The sequence below is a fragment of the Oxyura jamaicensis genome, chromosome 1 (genome assembly GCF_011077185.1).
Source record: "Oxyura jamaicensis isolate SHBP4307 breed ruddy duck chromosome 1, BPBGC_Ojam_1.0, whole genome shotgun sequence".
NCBI classification, from domain to species: domain Eukaryota; kingdom Metazoa; phylum Chordata; class Aves; order Anseriformes; family Anatidae; genus Oxyura; species Oxyura jamaicensis.
This window is the reverse complement of record NC_048893.1, coordinates 95,412,882-95,437,100: the sequence shown is the minus strand read 5'-3', so window position 1 is coordinate 95,437,100 and position 24,219 is coordinate 95,412,882. Positions and strand designations below refer to the sequence as shown.

General features: G+C 49.6%; 1 protein-coding gene across 3 annotated transcripts in view; it reads right to left on the bottom strand.

Annotated features, from left to right (window-relative positions):
* IGSF3 (immunoglobulin superfamily member 3) overlaps positions 1–24,219 on the bottom strand; it is an 85,421-nt gene that overhangs the window by 51,492 nt on the left and 9,710 nt on the right. For all 3 annotated transcript variants that reach the window (XM_035315281.1, XM_035315279.1, XM_035315280.1), the window contains exon 2: positions 8,207–8,584. In XM_035315281.1, coding sequence (XP_035171172.1) covers positions 8,207–8,584 — 378 coding nt within the window. The remainder of the gene's footprint in view (positions 1–8,206; positions 8,585–24,219) is intronic.

Below are 24,219 nucleotides of genomic sequence, written 5' to 3'. Positions count from 1 at the left end.
CCTCCTATCAGCACTTAACACCTGGACATTACGGCAATCTACAAAAGCAGCCTATACCACCCACTGCTCCTCTCACAAGGGACTGAGAGGCATCCTATAAATAAAGCAGGACATTCACGACTACCAAACACCCCATTTTACTGGGAACTGGCAAAGCATGCGGGAGAAGAGCTGGCAGGACAAGTGATACAGGCACATGGGCTAACAATGAGCGTTGCTTTAGCAGCAGCTCATCCTATGGCAGCTGATAGCCAGGACATTCAGAGGAAGGGTGAGATCCATGGTCCCATCAAGTGATGCACAACCGGAGACAGTGAGAGACCAGGCTGGAGGTGAAAGCCCCGAGCCTCCTGGAAACAGGCTTCTACAGGCTCTTTTAGCTTTCAAAGATCATTTTAACCGACTGATTCGACTTTACTATTCAGGCTCAGCACCGCACAGAAACCTACCCGAGCAAAACGCTGCAATTCTTTACAGTCTGAAGGCACGTTAGCATTTGGGCTTCTGCGCTTCCCTTTATGACAAGTAAAAGACATCATAAGTCTCAAAGTGAGAGGGCGCATTTTAAAGACCAGGCTAGATTTGAGAGCAGAGGGCTGTGCAATTGCCTGAGTCTGTGTTCATTTCCATTTTTAGAAATGCATTTTAAAATACATTTTCTCTTACAATGCCTATGCACAAGCGTACGGAAACGGATAAAAAAGGACACACGTTCTGACTGTAAACCTTTCCCTAGCTACATTTTAGGATGTGCCCCTACCTCGAAAGGGACAGTGTAGGAGAAACATATGGAATGCAGTGATGTGCCCCAAATGTGTCTAACGCCAGGTTTCCCAGAAATGGGTAGGTGGATGAGAAAACAAAGAAAATTAGTTCCACAGCTGAAAGCTCAACATGTCATGTCACCGAGTTGGCTGTGGTTTTGAGGGAGAGGGCAGGAAGATAAGGAAGGGGGGAGAACACAAAGAAGGCGGAGAGCAGATACAGTGGGTTATCCATTTTTTTCAGGTATGGTCCACCTAAAATTTGTTCTATTTTGCCTGCACGTATAGAAGTAGAGAAGGAATACCACGTAATACGATAATAAAGAAGTAAAAATCAGGCAAGCAATTCCAATGTGAAAGAATAGGAGACCTCATGCTGCAACAAAACAGGAGTAATTGGAAGTGTTTAGCAGGAAAAAAATAACAATAGGGGACAAGATAAAGATACACACCATAATAAGCGAACCTTCTCTAGCAATGCAAGGACACTTAAAGATATTGTCATAAGATTTCAGTTATAGCCTGGAAGGTATCTACAGAAAGGTGTTTTAAAAAGCAAAAGGAAGAACTGGCCCATGCAATTCATTGCCAGATTGTCTACAGCTAAAGCCAAGATTAAAAGAGAGAGAGAGCCTGGAAATGGAAATGGGTCTTAGTGCCCTCCTCCCACCAGCAGTTTTACAGCTGGCAGGGACACGTTGCCCCCTGGCACGGCAGCTCCTGCTACCCCCACAGCATCCCCAGGGGCAAAACCGTGTGAGCTGGAGCACAGCTATGCTTCCAGGGCGTCAGGAACGACTAAGCAGGGCTGGAAATGAATCCTGTTCGGGATCATTACCAGGCAGAGCAGGAATATAAGCCTTTGTTTCTAACTCCCGTTATCTGAGGAGCTCAAAGCACTTTACAATTATTTAGCTTAGACTTTGTGAAAGGCTTGTACGCTATTATCCCTAATTTTACCAGCTGGGAAGTGGTGAGGGAGATGGGGGGCATACTCAGGAAGATGCAGCGAGCTGACAGCATGGTGCAGGACAGGGCCCAAAACCTGGAGCCCTCCGGCCCCCCAGCATCAGAAATTGGGTGCTCTGGTTTGCTGCTGCCTTTGCCCAGGCTGTGCCCATAGGAATCGCTAGGGGTGAATCTGTTTACCCATCCTCAGTCCCTCCCCCGTTAACAAACACTCCATCTCCATACATAGCAAGAATAGGAGAAAAAAAAAAAGCAGAGCAGTATAGGTCTTTTTTTTTTTTTTTTTTTTTTTTTCCAGGACTTCTACAGAGAGATTTAGTCATGTGGAGGAGGATGGTAAGAATAAAATACGCTGTGTCTGGCTGCAAAGGACCACCTAGGAGAAGGTATTTGAATTTTTTTTTATGTCAGCTAAAGGGGAATTTGAAAGCAAAGGACATTTTACTCCTCTGGGGAACTAATTACTGCAACAAGCAAAGCCCGAACAGGCAAAGATGAATATAACTCACAAAGCAGGAATTTCAACGATAACCAATCCTCGAACTTACTTTACTTAACTGACTGCTTGGCCAAATAAAACATACACACACTTTGTGGAGGTAGCAAAGCCATCAAGATGGCCTGAGAGAAACTGGGAAACCTGAGCTTAGAGTCCCCAAATGCTACCTTCATACACCAAAGTGGAGCAATAAACTCTTGCAACCTCTCAAAAGAAATAAGAAATGAAATACAAGAACTATCTTGGAAAAAAATAATCTGTGTGTTTATACAATAGGTCTTTGCTGTTCTGTGATTGCCCACATTATGCCATTTTTTAGCACTGACATCACCACTATATTCCATTCTTCACCTTTCCATCCAAACCGCTGCCTAACACTGGTTTCTACTACCCCACAGCCAAGTGAAGCTCCACGGGACCATGGGACAGTGCAGGGTGGAAGGGACTTTTGAGGTCTGTAGTCCAAACCTCGTGCTTGGGCAGGGTCAGCTATAAGGTCACACCAGGTTGCTCTGGGCCTGATCCTGTCAGGGCTTGAAAACTCCTAGACGTGGGGGCCATGCAACTTCTCAGGGCTGTCTGAACCTCTCGTTTCCATTTTTGTCTCTTGTTGCTTGTCCTGCTATGCACTGCTGCAAAGAGCCTGCTCTCTGTCCTCCCCAGGGCACAAGCTGCTAGCATGTGTGACAAACACTTTCCCCTGTCTCTCAGAAGAGGTTAAAAAAAAAGGCATTATAGAAGGAAGAGGCTGCGAACGCTTCCACCAAAACCAGTAGATCCTTGTCTGCATGATTGCCTTCTTTCTCTTCAATACTTCCCTCAGGGAAAGCCACCTTCAGCCAAGTTGACAACTGGAATAAACTCACAGCCAGCAAGGTCCGCAAGCTCCCCGTGAGCAGCAGTAACTGCTCTCACGGTGAGCCCCCTGGGTCCCCAGGAGCAGCTGCTGCTCTCCCCAGCGCAGCCAAGCCGTGAGATGACACCCTTCCTCTGCTCTGTGCGCAGACACATCACGTATGGCAGCACTTCACAACGAAGAGGGGAAGCTGCTGGCAACCAGCAGCCGCAGCTGTTACGGGCAATAAAACTTCATTTTTTTCTTCTTGCCTGTTACATCCATCCCCTTTGGCTCTCTACAGATAAGTTCTGGAGAGTTTTGGTCGCAAGTTCAACAAAGAGAGCAGCCTTCTTCTCTCTGAAAAGCAGATCCGAGACACACTCAGCTCCTTCCCTTCCAACACAAAGTGTCAGGCCTGTATAAATCTTTCTTGTACCTCCAGCTCCATCAAAGCTTGTTGCACCCAGTGCCAGGACAAGAGGCACTGGGCACAAACTGGAACACGTGAGGTGCCAGCTGAACATCAGCAGCACCTCCTTACCGTGTGGGTAGCTGAGCACTGGTACAGGCTGCCCAGAGAGGTTGTGGGGTCTCCCTCCTTGGAGATCATCACAAGCCACCTGGACACAGGCCCATGCAACGTGCTTCAGGTGGCCCTGCTTGAGCCGGGGCTGGACCAGATGTGCTCCAGCAGTCCCTGCCACCCCCAAACACGCTGTGAGTCTAGGAAAGCCTCTCAGATACACACCCTTTCCCACTGTAGGCATGGACTTGGAGCTGGGCTCACAGCCATATGCCACAGCTCAAGTGCGGTGAAGAACCCTACATGACACTCCTAAGGGCACCGAGTGCCCACAGACTCAGCTCTGGTCTGTGGAGAGCTGCGAGTAACGCAGGCAGCTCCACATTTGGAGATGAGACCTGACCAAGAGTGACTGCCAGAAACACACACCCAGCCCCTCAGGGTGGCCACAGCCAGGCAGGGCCATGAGGAACAGTGCTGAGACCAGCACACCAGCCTCCTCGGGCTGGGTGGGCCTAGAGAGAAACGGCACATAGCAGAAGCGTGTCCCGACTGAGGCTGGATGGAGGAGCCATCTTCAGCTCCTGGCTAGTGCTAACCCTCTCTGCCCCATTTCACCCAAGCCTGGCAGGAAAGGGACACCAGTGACCAACCCTGCAGGCACCAGACAGCTGCACAGCAGCTCCTGCCCACCTCTGAGACCAAGTGCTGCTTGGCTCTCAGGTCTGCACCAAGATTGCTCCTCCTCACTCTGCAGTACCTTGGAAGTTGCTCTGTCTCTCCCCGTCCCAAGTCCTTTCATTTTTTTTACTTTACCTTGTTTAAGATTGATGCCGCATGGCTGCTTCCCCAGAAATGAGGAGTACAAGAGCTGCCACCTCCACAAGTGCTTTGAAAGCTTTTCTCCCGCTCTGCTACTACCTGCTTAAGAAAAAACCTCAAAGCTTGATTTCTTCCCTCAAATCACTTACTTTCTGAAAAAGAGCTCAATGTTTTTTGGAGCACAGATAAAAAACACACCGAGATAAAAGTCTGAAACTTCTGAAGAGGTTAGACCTGGGCCTCTGTGCTGTTATCTAAGTAAGCGTACAGGCACACAAACAACTCGTTGCAGATACAGAGTGGAGTACAAATTTGCAGTGACTCACGCACTCTGAAGTAACTGCCATGTGCTCACTTCTGCCCCACAGCAAAATGCAAGTTTATTTACCCATCAACAAAAGATGAGAAGCAGGGACCAGAATCTCAGATTGCACAGCACCCCTGTGGCTTCACCACCTAAGTTACTGCACAGAAACCTCTTCTTCTGCCCACATTTCAGGAGGTATTAAGACAAGGATATGGTCACGTCAATCTGGAAAATACTTCTGTCCTGTCAGTGATGATGCTATGTTACTGGGACGTTTCTTTCCTTCACCTGCAAATTCCTTGTCAGCCTCAACTTCTGCAAAGAGTGAAGAAGTAGTCCAAGTACTTCTCACAGCCAGCACAAGCAGCAGGCCAGGACCATCATGTAATTGCCAGTCAGGTCCTTATATTCTTCTATTTAATAGATGCAGTTCTGTAAGACCGCTCTTCAACATGCCAAAGTGTCTTCCACAATCAACTGCAAAGCCAGAATTTCCATCAGTTATGTGGGAGCCTCACCGGTGAAGTTTCCAAAAGCAGCCAGGTCTTCAGCCCCTACAAGAAGAATTCACTTCACTCAACGCTAGCTGCCTACCCCAAGGTAAACATCTAGGCTCTCTATTTAGTCAACCCAGAGAAAGATGCTCCTAACCTACAAAAAGATGGTTTGCTCTCCAGATTTGTCCCTCTGTCCTCTGACAGCAGATATTGCCTCAACATCTTGCTTAGGCAACGTGTTTAGGTCAGATGAGTGGGACAACATTCATCTGATCTTCTAAAAGCCTTTTCCCCTCACCCCAAGTCAAAAAGCATGAACTAGCTTCAGCAATTTTGTATCAGCCCTGGGGAACTGAAGTCTATCAGCTCTGCTCAGAAGCAAACAATGGAGCTGCAGACTTTGTACATGGGCTAACCCTTTCTCATAAATCAATCACAAGGCCTCGGTTCCACGTCCTGCAGAGCTGCACCTGTTTTTTTTTGCTGCCTCCCTCAGCACCTGCAATTCATCTGAGATGTCCTAAATTCCTCCTTCCAGCACATCTCACAGCCTGGGCATAAACCCCTTCTTCCCAGTGACACCAGCCAGGAGGAGATGATAAGAGGGGTAGGAAGACAGAGGCAGAAACTTGTTTTTGAAGCAACAGAAATGAACTGAAGACTGGCAAGAAGCATTAAGCATTGGTATATACTCCCCTATGACAGACGTCCCTTGAGCCACATTACTGTCCTCATTCCTACCTTAGCTGAGATTAGTGCCTGTGCTGCATGCCTCAATTCAGAGCAGTGCAGATTAGAGTCCCACAAAGTGCCTGGGGAGCCCTTCTCACTCCAGACCGTCAGGAACATCAGGGTCTCAGAGCAGCATTAGATTCCGGACAAGATTCCCAGCGAACAAAAAGGAACCTCATGAGGACACACCAAAAATGGGAGAGGGACAACCAGCCATGCTTGCTGTTCTTAAAGTGGGCAGAAGCATATTTTCAAACTCAACCACCTACCAAGTCTATTTTTTTTTAATTTTATTTTTTAGCAACTGCAGAGCCCTTGTCGCTGCTCAGATGGGAAGAGCAGAGACACATCCCAGCCACTCTCTGCAAGCACCAATCCTGGTGCTGAGAGCAGCCACACATGTAAATCTGCACCGGTGCCCCATACAGCCCCCACAAACCTCCCCCACCACAGGGCTGTATTGCCTGGGTGAAAAGAAGGAAAACTCCTCCTTCAGATCTTCCCTCAAACCACAGGGCACCGCAGCTCAAAGCTCCCAGAGCAGCAAGCCTAAAATCAACACTGCTCCAAAGCCATCCATTTCACACATAAACGGAGAGAATAAAGATGCTAACAAACCTGTCTCCCTCCAGGCTTTTCTGCTGCCAAAAAAGAGGCACTCAATCTAATGAGTCAATTAAAAATTCATAACTGGATGAAAGAAAAAAAAAGTTTGGTTCTGTTTCTGAGAAAATGAGAACAATAACTCTCATCTAGTACTCATGTAGCTCTTCTTGAATACTGTCTGCAGCCGTGAAGCCGTCCCGAAAACCCATGACCTGTAGCTGAGAGCCAAACCACCAGGAACAGCTGGAGTATGCTCTGCCTGGCCCCACAGAGATGCGCTGACCGGTGGGCAGGCATCTGGTACTGGGATGGACAAGGTGCCTGCTCACCTGGGTGGCGAAAAGCTCTGCAGGCTGAGGGACAGCCCTGTTTGGGCCAGACCAACTGCTCCCAGACCACTCAGCCATCTCTCATGGGCTGTCACTGACTCAGATTTATTTGAACGGGGAACCACGAATGCAGACACCGAAAGCAAGTCACCTAACTACTGTAAAAGAGTATTTAGGCGTTGGCCTCCTGACTTAAGGAACTGCTTGCTGACAGTAAGTGGGAAGGCAGGCACCAAAATAACCCCATCCCCTGGGGCTTCTCTACTTTGGGACACAAGGTGGGAGAGTGATTTTGCTGGCATCTCAGAAAGGAAGCAGCCAAGGCATGCAAGGTGCTGAGCTGCAGACAACAGCACAACCCAAAGAAGGGCTACTGGGATTTAAACCCACACCTCAGCTCCTTTCACAAGGATTTTCCTGTGTCAACACTGTTGTCTTCATCGGCAACACCCAGATCAGTCTGGATAATGCCAACCTGGTTTCTAAATGGGCGGCCTGCGGACACCTGGAGACTCGCGAACGTCTCCTAAAGAAAGCAAGCCTGCTGTCTGTGTGTTTGAATTCATCATCTCTTACAGTGCAACTCCTCAAGGAGTCCTTCAGCCAAGAAGTCTGATGGAAGCTGTTTGACCGCTGTTAGCTGAAATAGAGACTTCAAATCCAATTCCATCTTGAGACACAAAAAGCAAGCTGCAGCTTGAAAAGGTCAAAGAAGCTAGTCAGAGAGGTGCTATGGAATTACTCCAGATCTTATAGAACCTGTTTTCGATTTTTCTAACACACACACACACACAAAAAAGCCACCCAACTCCCCCACATTCATCTGCAGACAGCTCAATTTGATTGGTGTGCTGGCTTCAGGACTCGTTCAGCAGAGCCCCATCAAAGAGCTCGAACGCGACGGTCTCTGCTGCTCCCTTTATACGCCGCTCATTCCCGCTCCTCTCTTCCCTGCCCTGCTATTTTGCCACCTTTGTCACAAAGCTCTCTCCTGTGCCATCTGGAGCAGCCTCTCTCTCTGCATCAATCAGCCCTCGCCCCTCCTGCTTTCAGCCATGGCTTTATGCCTTCCTCTCCCCTGGCTACACTGCCTGGTTTCTCTGCTTTGTAGATGCCTTGTTAGAGAAGTCCTGAATTCTCCCATGTACAATGACTTCCTGTAATTTACACCACCATGCTGCCTGCTCTCTGCTCCCGTTCTCCTTCACTGATACGTTTTCCAACAGCTTGCGTGGCCTACCTCACCCACGGGGTCTGCTGCACCCCGGCTGGGTAAAACACGCCGCTGCCCTCGGCCACGCCGCTACCAGGAGAGCTTACCCACGAGGTTCATCTTGGCGCTGTAGCTCCCGAAGTACCTCTCGTCGGTGTTGGGCGTGTGGCACTCGTACTCGCCGGCGTCCCGGTCCTGCAGCTCCTTGATGTGCAGCAGGACGGCGTCCCCCTGCACCCGCTCCACGTAGATCTCCCGGCTGTGCACCCGCTGCGTGTAGATGGCGTAGGGGAAGGAGGGGTCGGCCGTGCTGACGATCTGCACCTCGCGCTCGGGGGCCGAGGGCAGGTAGATGGACCACTGGAAGTTCTGCTCGGCCGGGCCCTGGTAGCCGCTCACCTTGCACCACAGCGTGACGTGGGACCCCTCCGTGCGGTACAGGGGCCCCTCCTGCACCGCCACGTGCCGCTGGGCCGAAACCAGGCCTGCAGGAGGAGAGGAGAGAGAAGAGGAGAGAGACCAGCATTACGCCTGGGCAGGTGGCCCACACGCCTCCCCCCAGATACATAAGGGACAGGCACCAGCAGGCCACCACAGAGCCGGCGTTTGGCCAGCAAGGCACCAAGCTGGCACGGTGGGCCCACAGGAGAGGGCTTCATAGGGGGGACCCTGCCCCGAGCAGGGCCACGCACCCCAGCAGCCACCCCCATGCGCCGCTCTGCCCCTCCGCCATACAGCTCCCGGTTAGTTTTACCCCGCTCTCACCCTCCTTGGGTTTCAGACCACGCGAAGCAACGCCACAAGCACCCCTCCTCCCTCGGCACGACCTCCAGCTGGTACAAAACCCCATTGTTCTCCCCTGAAACCCAGCGTGCCTTCCTTCTCCAGCCTCTCAGTCACGCTTGTGAAGGCGTAGCGGGGAATACCGCGTTTCCAGCGCTGCCTTTCCAAGTCTATTCGCGAGGAGTATATTTAGTACACAACAAAAACAATTAAAGCTAATGGAGGGAGTGGGCACATCACACTCTCAGGCTCACCGCCCCTGGCTGCTGGAAATCGAGACCCAGCATCGTGCGCTGTGCGCAGGCAAACTCTTGCAGCTCCGAACAAAGACGGGGCGGCTGCAATCTGCTGTATTTTTACACAGATTATGGATGGCTGGCCCTTGGGCTCATGGCACATTACCAGCACAGCCCTCCAGGGGCAGGATAAATTACAGCAATCTATCTTGTTTGTTGCTACATCAAAGGCTGGAGGTCTGGAGACCACGGTGGGTGTTCATCGGTTATTGAGTTACCAGCAGCATGTGCACATGGTGAGGCCAATCACCCTGGCTTCTGCGACTGCTTGCTTGCCATCATAAAACAGCAATAAGCCGATTTAAAGCAGGTCCTGCATAATCACGTTTGCAAATTTCATCCTCCCTGTGTTTGTGCGTGCACACATCGGGGCTTTTTTTTTTTTTCCCCTCTCTAATTTTTGACAACAATGCTCAAGTCCAGAGAAGAATTTTGTCCTTCAAAAGCCAGCAACTTGCAAGCAAAGGCATCGGGAGGATTACTGGCTCCATCCCGCCCTCTGGACATCGGTGTCCAGACAAAGTTTTTCTCGACAGACACCTTGGATAGGAGCCAGGAGAGACAGTTCTTACCAGCTTAAAGCAAATGGTGAAAAAAGGGTTCAGCACGTCCGTCAGGCCGTGCGGCTGAACAGATGGAGTGCAATTCAAACTATTAACTCGGGCTCAGCTTGCTGCTGGTCCGAATTATGTTTCTTTTTTACTCTTTATGAAATAACGTGATTTAAGAGACGGACGGGGAAAGCTAGCACATCTGAAACAAACAGGGAGATGAACAGCAGAGGCAAATGCTCCCACACTGTTTGCTCTTCAGACAATCTCTTTATCCTGGGGATAGATACTGCTAGAGACGACTAATATCCACGGTGCAGACAGCCTCTTCTCTCCCCATAAAGGCCAAAGGACAAAGCAAACACTACAGCCTTTGAAGTGAAGAACTGTTTTTAAAGCAGGAAGGACAAGATCTTTACTGCACACACAAAGACAGCTCGTAATACAATTTCTGTATGCACATGGAGCCTTGCTGCAAGCAGGGTATCTGTACACTGCAACAATTAAAATTGCACCACCATGCAAACAAGCAGCGGCAGGAGCTGAAAGTTGCCAAAACAACACTCATTTGGGTATATCTTATCAAGTGCATGACCTTGTTTTGTGGGCTTTTAATGCACTACTGTTGTTTTTACGTAGAAATGCTTTGTGGAGTTCCCCAACCATCCCACTGAAAAACGCTTTATCAGGAACATGCAGCAGCCCTTCCAAAGCTCACTGGCAAGATCATGACCTCAGGGATCCACAGCACAGATCTCCGCACCTCGAGGCACACAGGTAGGATCCCACCAGCCTCACGGCCAGCACAAAGGTGGCCCTCCTCCTTCCATTGCCAGTGGCTTTTGGGAAGCTGACGGTCACCCTACTACCTGCCATGCTGCTCCAGGTTTGGATGAAACCCGCTTTTTACATTCCTCCTCTTCCATTCCCTCTCACACCCGCACACAATACCACACCTCCCCGCCCCACTCGGTGGATCTGAGGAAAGGGAGAGATGTAAGAGGCGGTAGGCATCCTGCTTCCCATCCTGGCTCTAGAAACCTGCAAAACTGAAGGACAGAAGAAGCTGGTGTGGGAAAAGCCCTGCCTGGAAGGAGAGCTTCAGCCTGGAAGGGAGACAAAAGAGCCAGTGTTTTGCTGCAACTTGCAGCAAGTTTCTGTTCAGCCTCTCGGATCAAGAGGCACAGGCTCAGCACTGGGTTGAACCGGGTGGATCTGCAGAGGGTCATGGTGCGGCACATCTACAATGCCCTTCCCCGGGCCGAGCTGCAAGTCCCTGCTCCAGCACAGAGGGGCACGAGAGCTTTCCAATGCTTAGAAAACGCACACACCACAGAAAGAAAAAGCACTTCTCAAATAAATAGAGAACGCAACTGAGAAAGGGAAGGAGAAAAACAGTCAGCCTGAGACAGACGTGCAGCACTAGAAGGTCTCTCCCCAAAGGGTTAACTTCTTGCATGGTAAAGCACGTTTGGCAGTTCTCGAGCTCTGGGAATTGCTCTATCCAGGCACATACAATATCAAATTGCATTTCTTAGTGAGCAAGCGTTTTGATTAGCAAAAATAATATGCCTGAGATCCCATTTTAAACTCTTATCTTGTCCTCTTGAAGCGAGAGAAGAGCCCACTGAAGGAAGAGTTTTGTGCTCCGCACCTCCCTTAGGAAGCCTAGGAGACGGTTAAGTTTGGCATTTGGCTGGTACTTCACTGGCACAGCTGGCTTTTAATTGCAAATCCAATATAATTTACTGACAATGCGAGGGCTGATATGGAGGAGGTAGCGAGCCAAGAGCTACTTTAAAATTAATAAGAAATGATGTTTTTTTGCATCTGCTTTTTTTCCAAAAGGCAGCAAATCCCGCGCGCTCCAGAGGAAGCGCTCCCTCATCCTCATCCCCTCCAGATGAGGGCTGTTGTCCGGGCCTTTTGAGCTAAGCACAAGTGAAACAACAGCCAGGCAGCTCTGCACAGCTCTGCTGGCATTCCCACTCCCCGACGTGGAGGAAGGAGGTGCGTGGGGCAAGGAGGAGGCGGCAGGCAGGGACACGTGGCTACGGGGCACCAGGCGATGCTACGAGCAGAGCGGCTGGGACTGAGGCACCAGGAGATGCCCGCTCCCAGCACAGCCCGCTCAAAGGTTTCACCTTGAGCATTTTGGAAAGGCGGGTGAAAAGGGACAGCTTCAGCAGCAGGACAGGGAACAAGCACAGTGCCTGAGTCACCCATGTTCATGTGCCGACTCACGGCCGAAGCTTCAACACCTCTCTGTTGAACCCACGGACAAGAAAGGCGCGCTGAGCATCCCTGTCAGCGAGGCACTTCACCCAGCAGCGCTGTAACTCAGCGCTTATTTTGTCTTTTCAAAACCAACACCCTCCCAGTAATGTCAACTGACTACAGCAAGAGCTAACTTCTCCACGTGGAGACACAAAGAGCTCAGAGCTCGGGTTTTTCAGACAACTTGTCGCGTCGGGTGCCCAGACTGAAATACCCTGAAGATGCCCCATTTTAGGAAAGGCCAAATGTTTATTCTTTGGGAAGAAGGTGGGCTTTCAGGTCCCTTTTGGAAGAACAGGCATGCAAAACTCTATCTGAGAACACTGATCCAAGACTTACTACAATGGATTAGTGGGTACAACGAGAGAGCAGGCGGCTATGCACACAGAAACTCTACCACAGCACCGACACACCAACATAAATAAAAATTAGGGACCGCGTGACCAGGAACCTCTTGCACAAACACTCTCCCCGTCGCTGAAAGTGTGGGCCACGCCTGCACCACACCACGCTGCATCAAGCTATCTTAGACAGCAATAGTCACTGCCAGCATACTTTTAATCTAGAAGAGAAACTCGTGCTCTTAGGAGTATTATCCGAGGTCCCTAATCATTAGAGAAGAATTTAAAAAAAGTCTTTATGTTTTCCATATCTTCCAGAAGTAGAGGGCTGACAGCTCTGAACACCAAATGGATGCTATAGCTTGAGGGGCTTTTTCTACTCCTGCAGCTTCACAGCAGTTTTCCTTTGCTCAGAGGCTCTAATGCAGTATTTGTCAATAACTGAACTGCATGCTAATCTGAAACTCTCCTCAAGAATTACTTTGTGCCGTAGACTACAGTCACTAGACAAAAAGCATTTCCAACAAGATTCCTCCTTCTCCTCTCACTGTCCCTCCCCTGCACAAACACACGGAGCGCATTTGTGGTTTCTTTTGTTGCTGCTATCATTTGTTCAATTTATAGGTTTTACAGGAAGGGTTTCAAAAAAGAGCCACGAGGACGATAAAGGGTGGGAAACAGCTTCTACATAAGAAATGATGGGGCAGGAAAAGACTCTAGTCTGGGAAAGAAAGATGCCTTTGAGAGGATCTGGTAGAAGTCCATACAATTGCAGATGCCATGGAGACAGTGGTCAAGAAGGGACCATTTACCCTGTCTTCCTGTTTAAAAACCAAGGCCTGCCAACCAAGATCAGTCAGATCCAGCTTCATACCAGAGGAGACATTCTTGCAACTCACAGCTGACCTGCGGACCTCCTCACCAAGGTGTGCTGTGCACGTGGAAAGCCTGCACAGCTTCAAACAGGGATGGAGCAAGTACTTGAAAAAGGACTTCTACATGGGTAGGTCACATCAGGCTCCCAAAATGAGGTACGACTGCATAGCTGCAAAAGGCCTACAGACGCTTTTTGAGATGTGATACCGAGCTAGGTGGCTCCTTAGTCTGACCTGGCAGAGCTGCCCTCGTGCCCCTTCACAACCTGTGTCATCGCAAGCTATACATCAGCAAGAGAGCCCGTCAGCAGTACAGCCACACCTGGTCTGCAGACCGCACCGGCTATACGACAACAGGAGCAAGTAACGCGCTCCTTCAGCTTTTCCTCTAGAAGCACAGCCAACTGAACTGGCTCCCCCCGGACACCCCCTGAACCGCAGCAGGAACCTCTGCCCATGCAGAGGGCAGGGAAGGGGAGCGAGCACAAACCCTGCTTGGCTATGACAAATGAGCATCTGCACTAGACCATGGGAGCTGGCAGGAAGTCCCCAGCAATGAAGACAATTCAGACACAAGTGCTAAAGAGCAGTTATGCTAAAATGTCTCCTTCCTAGCCTGAGAGAGGCTCTGGGCATGCACCCACGAGCAGGTGCGAGCGCCAAACACACCACTGCCTCCTGCGGGTTAGGGGCTTGCTTGGGGGGGGGAGCAGCTGACCCTCGCTGCAGGACACAGGGCTCAGCTCGAGGCTGGTGCCAGCAGACAGCTCCTCTGTCTGTGCTCAGCACCACCAGCCCCATCCCAGCACTGCAGAACACAGTGGATGTACCCGTGTCCTGCTCCGATGCCAGAGGAGAAAGGGTGCCATGCCAACAGCAGGGAAACACCAAGCAGTGTTTTCAAACTGTTCAAAAACATCACTTTATTAATGGTAGTTTTAATTCGTCACTTCCCCCCCGCCTCCTGTGCAATTGCCTTGCACCACGAAGAAGGCAGGCAGCACCACTGGTGAGGCCACACCAGCACCTCCTGGGCAGGACATGATGGGAACGGTGGGGTGGGCAGGAGCATCCTCAAGCTGCAGCAGTCCATGCGTTGGCTGTTCTCACAAACCCTGACCCAAACCCTGCAAGACCCAAACTCACAAAACCCTGTTTCTTTTCAAGAAGGCTCTTCCAAGCTCGCAGTTGTCCAGCCACTGATAACACATCTCCAAGCGGGCATCTTAATTTACATCGGATGAAGACTGTTGTGGTCTCTACAGGAGACCCCGCTACTACAGGTGACGCCAAAACCAGGCCATCTTCTAGCAACGTGCACCTGCTATTCTGTGAAGTCTCCTCTTAACGTGCACAAATAAAAATTAGGTTCAGGCTCAATTTTTGCATAAATGAGTCACAGCGGGGACAATCTCTGTGCGCCGCAACCTGCTGCCAGATGGAAAAAACAATGCTATCAGAAGAAAGCATGTGGTAAGCCCCTCTGCCCTCCCCCCCCCAACACACCATTATTACTGCGAACCCTCATTCTGGGAAAATTCAGCATTTTGCTTGATGTATTTCTTGTCATGCCAAGACGGTTGACTGTACTGAAAGGCTGGCTGGAGCCACCTGCAGAACAACCCTTTCCCTACCCTCCACCCTCTTGCTTTGATGTTTAAATTGTGCTACCAAGGGTGCCTGATCCCGTACCCTCCTCCTCCACTCCTGCCACCATCCCACCACGCGGACTGTCCTTCCTGAACCGAGCCGAGCAGCTATTCGTTCCTCATTCAAATTCCTCCCACTGCTGAGCCAACTAAGGATGGCTAAGTGGAGAGGTCAGCCAGGAACAATTTATACAATAATTGGTATGGAAATATCACAATCAGCAGGGAAATATCAAAGCACAGGCAAACGAGACAGGAGCAGCCAACGAAGCTTTGTTCTTCCAACACAACTGCTTTCACTCATCTCTGCTTGCTGCTCTGTTTCACATCCACTCACTTCCACAGCAGATGTTTACCGTCTTTTAAGAAAAATGCTTTCAATAAATATGAAAGAGGTGACATTTCTTTTAATCACCATAGATTGCTCTGGCCTGTGACTAGCTTTCCAAGTTCTGACTGCGAAAGAGGTCTTGTACCTCTGGTATAATTATGCAGCCAGTCAGACATCCAACCCCCTTGCCAAGATCAGAGCCATTTTTCATCCTTTGGTTCTTCTCAGATCTGGTCCTTATATTGACAGATGACTTCCTTACTTTCCACAGCACAGCATTGGTATTCTACAGCTGCACAGTGTTAAATGTGATCTGCCCTTGTGATTTTTTTTTTTAAAGCAAACCTCATATTATATGAATGTCACATTCCTCTGTTTTTTCTCTGTGTCTATAATTAGGCACATTAAAATACGCTAGTTTTAAACACTGCCTTAGAATGGCTTATTCTTGAACCACAGATCATTTCTATTGCTACAACTTTGCAACTTCTACAAATGCTAGAAGGAAGAAGGAGTAATTCACAGTATAGGACACGGAAAAGACAGGAAACAAAATTGGACTTGAAGAGGAGAGACTCCAGACATTGGGGCTAGGTATATTTCTAACTTCCCAGCACCAAGGAAACCAAGGCACCAGAGAGATTGCTCTGAAACCATGAAGTGTCTCACAACAGGGCTTCTTCTAACAGATATCTAACTTCTTCAGGAATACCACAGGTGGAGATGAGCCTGTCCTGGGGAATGCACAAGACACGATCTCCTGGCTTCTACAGTTCAGTGGTTCTCAACCATCCCGTCAGAAAGTAGATTTAAACCTACTTGGCTATGCTAAATTCTGAAACTATTCTTTAATCCACTACAACTTGACAAAACGGGGACCCAAACATCCAGAAGCCAGCCAAACAGGCCTGCATAAGGAGAACAGGGTGACACCCCATTTTAACAAGAAGGCAGAGGATGGCAGGACATCCACTCTGTGTATCGGTCCCCAAGCCCAACAGCCCGTGGTGCTCAGCCTCCTTACTTCACATGGGCTTTGAGGAAGTTGGTGGATCAAGGTGTACCTGATGTAAAAGGTGGATGATAACATTACATGGTGAGGTATGAGGGAAAGACTGAGCCGACTTGTCCTGCTGGCTAGCATTTGTAATGGTAAGCAAGTGTTGGGGGCTAAAATATCCTTGTGCAACATACCCACTACTTACTATAGTTTAACTGTTTTCCCCACAAAGCTGCAGAGAATAGTCCCTTGTAATCTGAAATCCTCATGTTACCCAAAGGAATTTTGTTTCCTTCCAGTTTTGACTAACCCTGGAGGACGGCAGAGTGCTCAATCAGCTCTATAGGCTTGTTTCGCAGGATGGGCTCTACCCTAAGCATAGAACCTACTTAATCAAGCATTTCTCTTCCTCCAAGGTCAGAACAGGACTTTCCCAGCTCTTGGATCAGCATGTTCTTCATATACCATTCCATCACTACCCTTATCATTATGGGAAAAATACGCAAGCAGAAGCTCCCTGGCAGATTATATTTATATTGGGAATATGCAGGCAGGAAGTGTTGATTTGCCCACGCATTACTTAAAACTTGCACAGCTCCTTGTGTCTTATTCTTAGGAGCTTCTTCTTTCCAACAGCACACTGAACACACACCCTGCTGACTTTTATCACTACCACTTCTTCCAGGTCTGGTTAAGCACTACTGCACTGACACAGCCGCATTTCCAGAGTCCTGGCTGGAACATCCAAGGTATTGCCTACTTTTGTATTTTCCAGTGAAAAGTAGTGATGGTTTCATTACTGCCTTCCCAGCCTAAGCTTTGAAGCCACAGCCACAGGTACGCGCTGTAAGATTTAGTATAGACCCACACAAAAAGTGCAATCTCCCACAACTGTTGCATGTGGTTTTTCTTCTGTTCCTTTAGCTCTTAAAATACACGTAAGGACACACCATTTACTCTGGCATCTCTTGTAGTGGTCCCAGACCTCTAATAGATTCAGCATTGTCATGCCAATATCAAAGCTATGCAGTATCAACACACGTCTCAGGCTGCTGAACTCTTAGATGGCCTGTGTTCCCAACCTATCCGGAGGGGAGGGAGAAATGACATTGTTAGAACGACAAAGCGAGGCAGGAAATTTCTGACATAGTTCATTATGCCCTGCAGCCTCTGAATTTCTTTTTATTATCCTTCCTTAGTCTTCAGGTCCTACATGTTCAACAGCCGGGGTCAGTCCTGGGATTGTCAAACACTGTTCCCTGCGTGATCATTCACTCTCAGACAATAAGAAACCTCATTTTGTTTCACAGTCAATAATGTTTTAGTATCACTTCTTTTTTCATTTTCCTGCACGCTCTGCAATCCTTCCCAATATTAAACAACAGAATGCCCCTATTATTGCTATAATTCAGCTCATAACATCCCAAATGTTTAAAATACTCGCTCAGGAGAGAAAGTGTGTAGTCCCAAATCTCACCTTCACAATATCCTTGCCAAAAGGAAATGTTATGTACTACCCAGCCTTTCATTAAGAGAATTCCCTCTCTTTCATGAAGAAGTCTCCCAAAATACTTCTGATCCACAAAGAGCTTGGTTCCTTATCTTCCTTTGAACTTCTTTTTCCTGAAGAAAAAGAAAGCTCCTTGCTCTTTTCATTTGAAGTAAGTGGAGGGAGGGAGCACACACAAGTGCAGCACTCTCCTTTTACCTCCAAGAGGTAAAAGAGGTTTCCAAGAGGAACTCCAGTGGTTCTGGCCCATCTTTCTGTGGAATTTGGCTTCTTTCCCCACTTCTTGCTCTGACTCCATGTTTCCTCTTATTTTGGTAAGGATGACATCTAGGAGGTCAGTTCTCTGACTCTCTCTCTCTCTCCAGGACCTTCACTTGCATGCTTCTTCTGGGCTAGGGCTGGAGCCTCTTCACACTAAAAAAACAGCCATCTATCAGTTGCTCATCCCCAAATCATTTGTTGTCTAAGAAGAGCGATGTAATCTCTTAGATATCAAAGTCTGGAAGCACTAATGGCAAGCTGCATGGCTGCACACCCCTCCATTCCTCCCACCACCTTCCAAAGCACACTTCCTTCTCCTGCAGTGTCCTTCTTCAGCTGTGTCCTTCAGCATGGGCTCTGCACCTGGTCCCCACCTCCTTTTGAGCACATAGTTCTGTAGAAGCAGCACAGCAAAAAGTTATAAAGTGTAATAACTAGAAATGAATGCAGCCATGAGCAATCTCTCCCGTTTCCTCCTGGCACACTGAAGAAGCATTTGTGCCCCTCAGCCATGGCCATTATCATGAGAGAACATCCAATTTGCAAGGCAAAGCTGCCACCATGTACCTCTTCTTCAGCAGAAACAGCTTTCAGGTAAACAGTAAATTAAGTTACCTCCAGCGTCAAGTGTACTGCCTAAAAGCATCCATTTCTTTAAAATGGTTTTCCCACCCCACCATAAAGAATCACAAGAATGCAAAAACGTGGCTGCACAACAGCAGTTCCCATTTTCCCCCAGATCCTCCCGGCGCACTCACTGTCGGCAAGATGCTGCCTCTCAAAATCTCCGTGATTCGGTTAGAGACCATCCCTGAAAGACAGATACAGATCCGGGGAGATTCTTCAGCTACCTACTGCCTCTTATTGCTAATTAAGATGTCAGAACTCTTCAGCTCCTTACACTGTAATTTATTAGTTTGACATGCTACAGAGACTTTCAGCAGTTGTCACCAAATTACCGAGGCTCCCATTTCAAAAGGGAGGACAGGTGCTTTCTGGTATTTGGGAAATCAGGGGAAAAAAAAGTAGAAGTATTCACGTTACTATTGTTTCCCGTCTGGGAGAAAGGCACACTCCTTCCCCCAACAACCATTCATAACATGATACTATCACCGAACAAGAAGGAGAGTCAGATGGGATTCTCCTCCCTGTGAGGAACCACCCCGGGCACCAGCACATTATGGGGGCCACCCAGCTGGAAAGCAGCTCTGCAGAAGAGGCCCCAGGGGTCCTGGCAGGCACCGAGGTGAACAGGAGCCAGCAGCGTGCCCTTGCTGCAGGGAGGCTCTAATGGCATCCTGGCTGCATTAGGAGCAGCGCTGCCAGCAGGTGGAGGGAGGTGAAGCTTCCCCTCTGCTCCGAACTGGTGAGGCCACGCCTGGGGTGCTGGGGCCAGTTCTGGGCCTCCCGGCACAGGAGAGAAAGGGACGGACTGGAGAGAGTCACCAGGCCACACCGATGGTGAAGGGACTGGAGCACCTCTCCTGTGAGGAGAGGCTGGGAGAGCTGGGACCACTCAGCCTGGAGGAGATTCAGGGGGATCTTGTCAGTGTGGATAAACACCTGAAGGGACAGGGCAATGAGGATGGCACCAGGCTCCTTTGAGTGGTGCCAGGACAAGAGGCACTGGGCACAAACTGGAACACGTGAGGTGCCAGCTGAACATCAGCAGCACCTCCTTACCATGTGGGTAGCTGAGCACTGGTACAGGCTGCCCAGAGAGGCTGTGGGGTCTCCCTCCTTGGAGATCTTCACAGGCCACCAGGACATGGGCCTGGGCAATGTGCTGTGGGGTGGCCCTGCTTGAACAGGGGGTTGGACCAGGTGTGCTCCAGAGGTCCCTGCCAACCTCAGTCGGTGTGACAGGCACTCAGATGGGGTTACGTTCACTGCTGCTGTGGGCTCTTCATTACCTTACCTCAGCACCAAGCACCTACTCAGATCAACCTGGCTGTGCCAGCTCCTCTACAGAGCAAACAGCAGCTGAAACACACTCACCCTGAGAAGTTCAAGCTAGAAATGTGGTTTCACTATGCAGTTAACCTGATGCAGGATGCAGCTGCCATAGAAAAAAGCCATCTTACTTTCCTACTTTACTTTGTTAACAGCACACGCACTCCTCTCTCCCTGTGCTTGATCCCCATAGCAAGCCAAAAGCAAAAAGTAACCCACTGAGAAAGACAGCAAGAACACTTTTTTTCCTTTGGGGTTAAGGGACGGGGGCCAACAATGCATCTCATCAGCAGCCAGGGGACTTGACCAGCTCAGCCGTGCTGCCGAGGAGCACCTCCAGGGAGCAGGAAGCCACACAAGGCCATGCCGGCAGCCTGCTGGAGGCCACCACGGTGTGTTTCTGGCAGGCCTCGTGGCCAAGCACCAGGTGAAGCAGTGCTGCAGCTGCTTGCCGCGAGCTGCTCCCGAGCACACGGGAGAAAATAGAAGGGCTCCGAGCCACCACTTTCAGCAAACAGCCCTAAGAGCGAGGGACTTAATGAAGCCTAGCTTCCTCCGCCATCAGGAGAGAGGCTGTCTCCACGGCTAATGATTTGACTGGAAGCTTCAGCTGAAGCTTTTCCTGTGGCTGGCAGTAATTTGGAGACACAGCAAGAGCCCTCGAAGAAAAGGGTCTCTGCAGTCCCCACCACCCCCTCGCTCTCAGCTACCTCCTCTTCACAAAACTTGTAGGAACTCGCTTATCTGCGAGCTCTCTGCTCCTGTCAGATTTGCGTGAAATTGGCCAAAGGGCTCCCAGGTTACCCGGGAAGGGGAGGCAGACAGAGGCAGCACGATCAGATAAACCATGTTTCTCTGAGAAACCAGCCTGAGGAAACCAAACCAGAGGCAGGGAATCACAAACCACGCAGAGGGGAGAGCCAAGGCTTCGGCACTGGAAAAAGACAAAAGTGGAATGAGGTGAGGAAGGGCTTTTAAAGGGAAGACAAGCATTCTCCATCTGGCAAGGCAGGAGAGGAGGAACTAATTTAAGTTCACGGGAATGAGCAGAAAGCACAAAAAGCCGAACAAATTTCAGTCAGATAGGAAGTGCTGCAGCTTGAGCAGAAAGACTCGGGTGGGCACGCGCACACATTTAAGTGCTGGAGGCAGAGGCCAAGATTTTGACTTAAATGGAAGTGTAAACTTGTAACATCAGCAGAGACAGGCCAGTCCAATTTTATTAATGGGCAACATTACCCTGAGGCAGGGACTACAGGAAGAGGTGGAAAGAGCCACAGAAAGAGCCCCTAAAAGCCTTCAAAAATAATTTAAACAGAAGTCCTGAAGCTGGGTAGAGGATACTCATGAGGACCTAAAAAAGGCTCTACTACAGAGGCAGGAGGAGGCAAAGACAACAGGATGTGCAGAAAGAAACTCCAGAAAGAACAGAAGTGGTTACCACAAGAGCCATTGCTGAGTCAAGGAAGGCAGTGCTGGAGCACCACCGAGACATACAGCAGCAGCGAGCATCAAGAAAACCCTTGGAAAGTAAGTCGTGGAGACAGAGTAAACCAGCAGAGGTCTGGGCTGGGAGGTACAGCTCCAGCCAGAGCACCCCTTGGGGCTTGCAGCTGCTGGAGGAGGAGGGGATAAAGCAGCTTTGCATTGAGACAGAGAAAGAGAGAGAGAGAGAGAAGCTATGAGCAGTGAACAGCGAAGACAAGGGAAAACAAGCTGAGACCCTCAAGGAAACCAAAAGGGTTAGAAAATCTACATTTGTGGTAGCGGTGGGGAAGCACAGGGAGAATCACCACGGACAAGGCAGGTTTTTATCCGTGTGCCAGTCTTCTTTGTACAGGTTGGTAAGGTTTGGGGAACAAGCTGGAGGTGGAAAAAAGGGGCTATCCAGGAGAAGCGCCGCTAGTGTCACCCTGTAAGGCAGAAGTAAAAGCGTTTAGGAGGAACGCTGTGACGGGGAGGTTGGTGCACTCAGGAGGCTCGTGCCAGCAGCATGCCGCTGCGCGACAGCAGAGGCAGCAGATGGTGTGCACAGGAGAGAAGGCGGAAAGTGTCCTGAGGATGGGGGCACATGCCACTGCCTTGGTGCTGTGAACAGCTATGGGACAAATACCAACGAAAGAAAGGGGGGGAAATGTCTAAGTCCAGGCACAGGAGGGGGAAAGCAGAAAGACCCCAAAGAGTGTTGGCTGAAAACCAAGACAAGCAGAAGCCGTGCTGGCAGACGGGGAGCACTGAGAAGCCAGGTACCCCACTGCTGCATGTGGGACCAAGGCACAGGGAGGAAGGTCCCCAGACTAAGCAACAGCCCCTGCTGTGCAAGAGGGGCCCCAGCACCAGGCCAAGAGCCAGCACAGACACAATGAAGAAAGGGGCATGCCCTTTGTGACCACGGGCACCGCAGCCTGACTTGATGGATGGAGTCTGGAAAAAGCTGCAAGCCAGATTTTTTCAGGGTGACAGCATCAGCTCAGCCACACCACAGCTTGGGCACAAGTCCAGAGGTCCTCCTGCCACAATGCTTCTCGGCACCCATGTGGTGAGGAGAGGCCAGCATGGCCAAGAGATGCTCCAAAGGCAGCACACCCCAGCGCAGCAAGAGCAGGCTTGCCCCTTCCCACGTCTGCAGGTCTGTAAGGGAGCACAGCCCCACTCTCTGGGCACAGAACACATGTCTCAGGGTGACTGAAGAGCATGTGTCACTTCAAACACAAAATCTTTCCTGATAAGGAATGGTGAGGGGAGAGGCAAACCCTCCCTCTGCTGATAGGCAGCACTGATCATCCTCCCGCCTGAACCCCCGAAGAGCAGATGCACGCGGAAGTTTTGATCTTCAGCTACGTATTTAGCAGAGCCTGGTCCCTTCTGATCAGGGAGTTAAGGAAAGGCTTACATAGCTACCAGGGAGAGAGGCTTTTTATTTATCTGATTTCAACATGCCCAAGTTATCTGACTCTAGAGGAATTCAATTAATGAGAATAAAACTCTTGTTTGATGCAAGTCAGGAAGGGTGTTTTTTTTTTTTTTTTTTTTTTCTCCCTCCTGTAAATAGCTACACCCCAGAGATTTTACCCTGATTATGGGCCCTAACAGCAAATCAGTGAAACCAGCTGATGAGACACAGCGACGGCACCAGAATGCCACACACTCCAGACCAGTCAGGGACTGACGAACCTGGTGGACACCAGCACAAAGGTGGGGAGAAGGTGCCACAGAGGCCTCCGCTACCATGGAGATGGAGTGGTGGGAGCTTGGTTTATGGTGTTTTTGTTTGTTTTAATACACTTTTAACATACCATTAAAATGCTCCTTCCTTCCCATCTGGGGGAATACCAGAAGCCAACAGAGCAGGCAGGAGGGAAGCTGGAGAAAGCTGTGCAGTGCAGCAAAGACAACGCCACCAGTTATGCAGTGCTACTGAGCACATCCAAGCATGAAGGGAAGCACTGAAAAGGCAAAAAGGACTGCAAGAAGTTAAAAAATATCAGTGACTGCACAAAGAAGTGATCACATGAATGGAGATTTCCACCTGCTCCAGGTCTGCTGACCCCCTCTGCTGAGGAAGGACCCGCTCCCATGCTTCTGCCTAGCAAAGCGGTGTAAACGATACCCAAACCACCCCCAGCCACAAAAGGCTGGGCTGACAGGCTCCATCAGGCCAGCAGGATGACCCGAGCACATTAGTACAGCAATGGGTCATGCCTGAGCCCAAATCAACTGCCGGCACCATGGATGGGGGAGAAAGAACCAACACGGACAGCATATAGGCATGCAAAATTTTTACCCATATAATCCTCTACTAAAGTTGGTTGGTTTAAGAGGAAACATAAGAAGGAACATTACAAATCACTGAATCAATGGAAACCAAATGCATGGCACAAAGTTCTTCTTATCAGATTATTTTTCTTAAAATTCTGCCATAAGAGACAAGCACAGTTCCAGACACCAGCAGCGCTTGTCCTAGGAGATTTACCCAATGTTTATTCAATGCACATTTCACTAAAACACTCATTATTATATCCAGCCAGGAGACCAAACAAACATCCATAATTTCCTTTGACACCTCCTAGCTGCACTGCTCTGACAACAGCAACCAGAGGCATCCAGTGCTACTACATGCCAAAGAGAAAAAGAAACTTCAACTACCTCCCTAAACCTCTTCAACGCAGTGAGAGAGAGGAATCACAGGCTGAACTAGCCAGAATTCATCCGTTGCTTAGGACAGCACCAATAACACCTCCCGGCTGTATACTTAGGATAACACACGTAGGTGTTTCTGCAGTCTTCTTATGC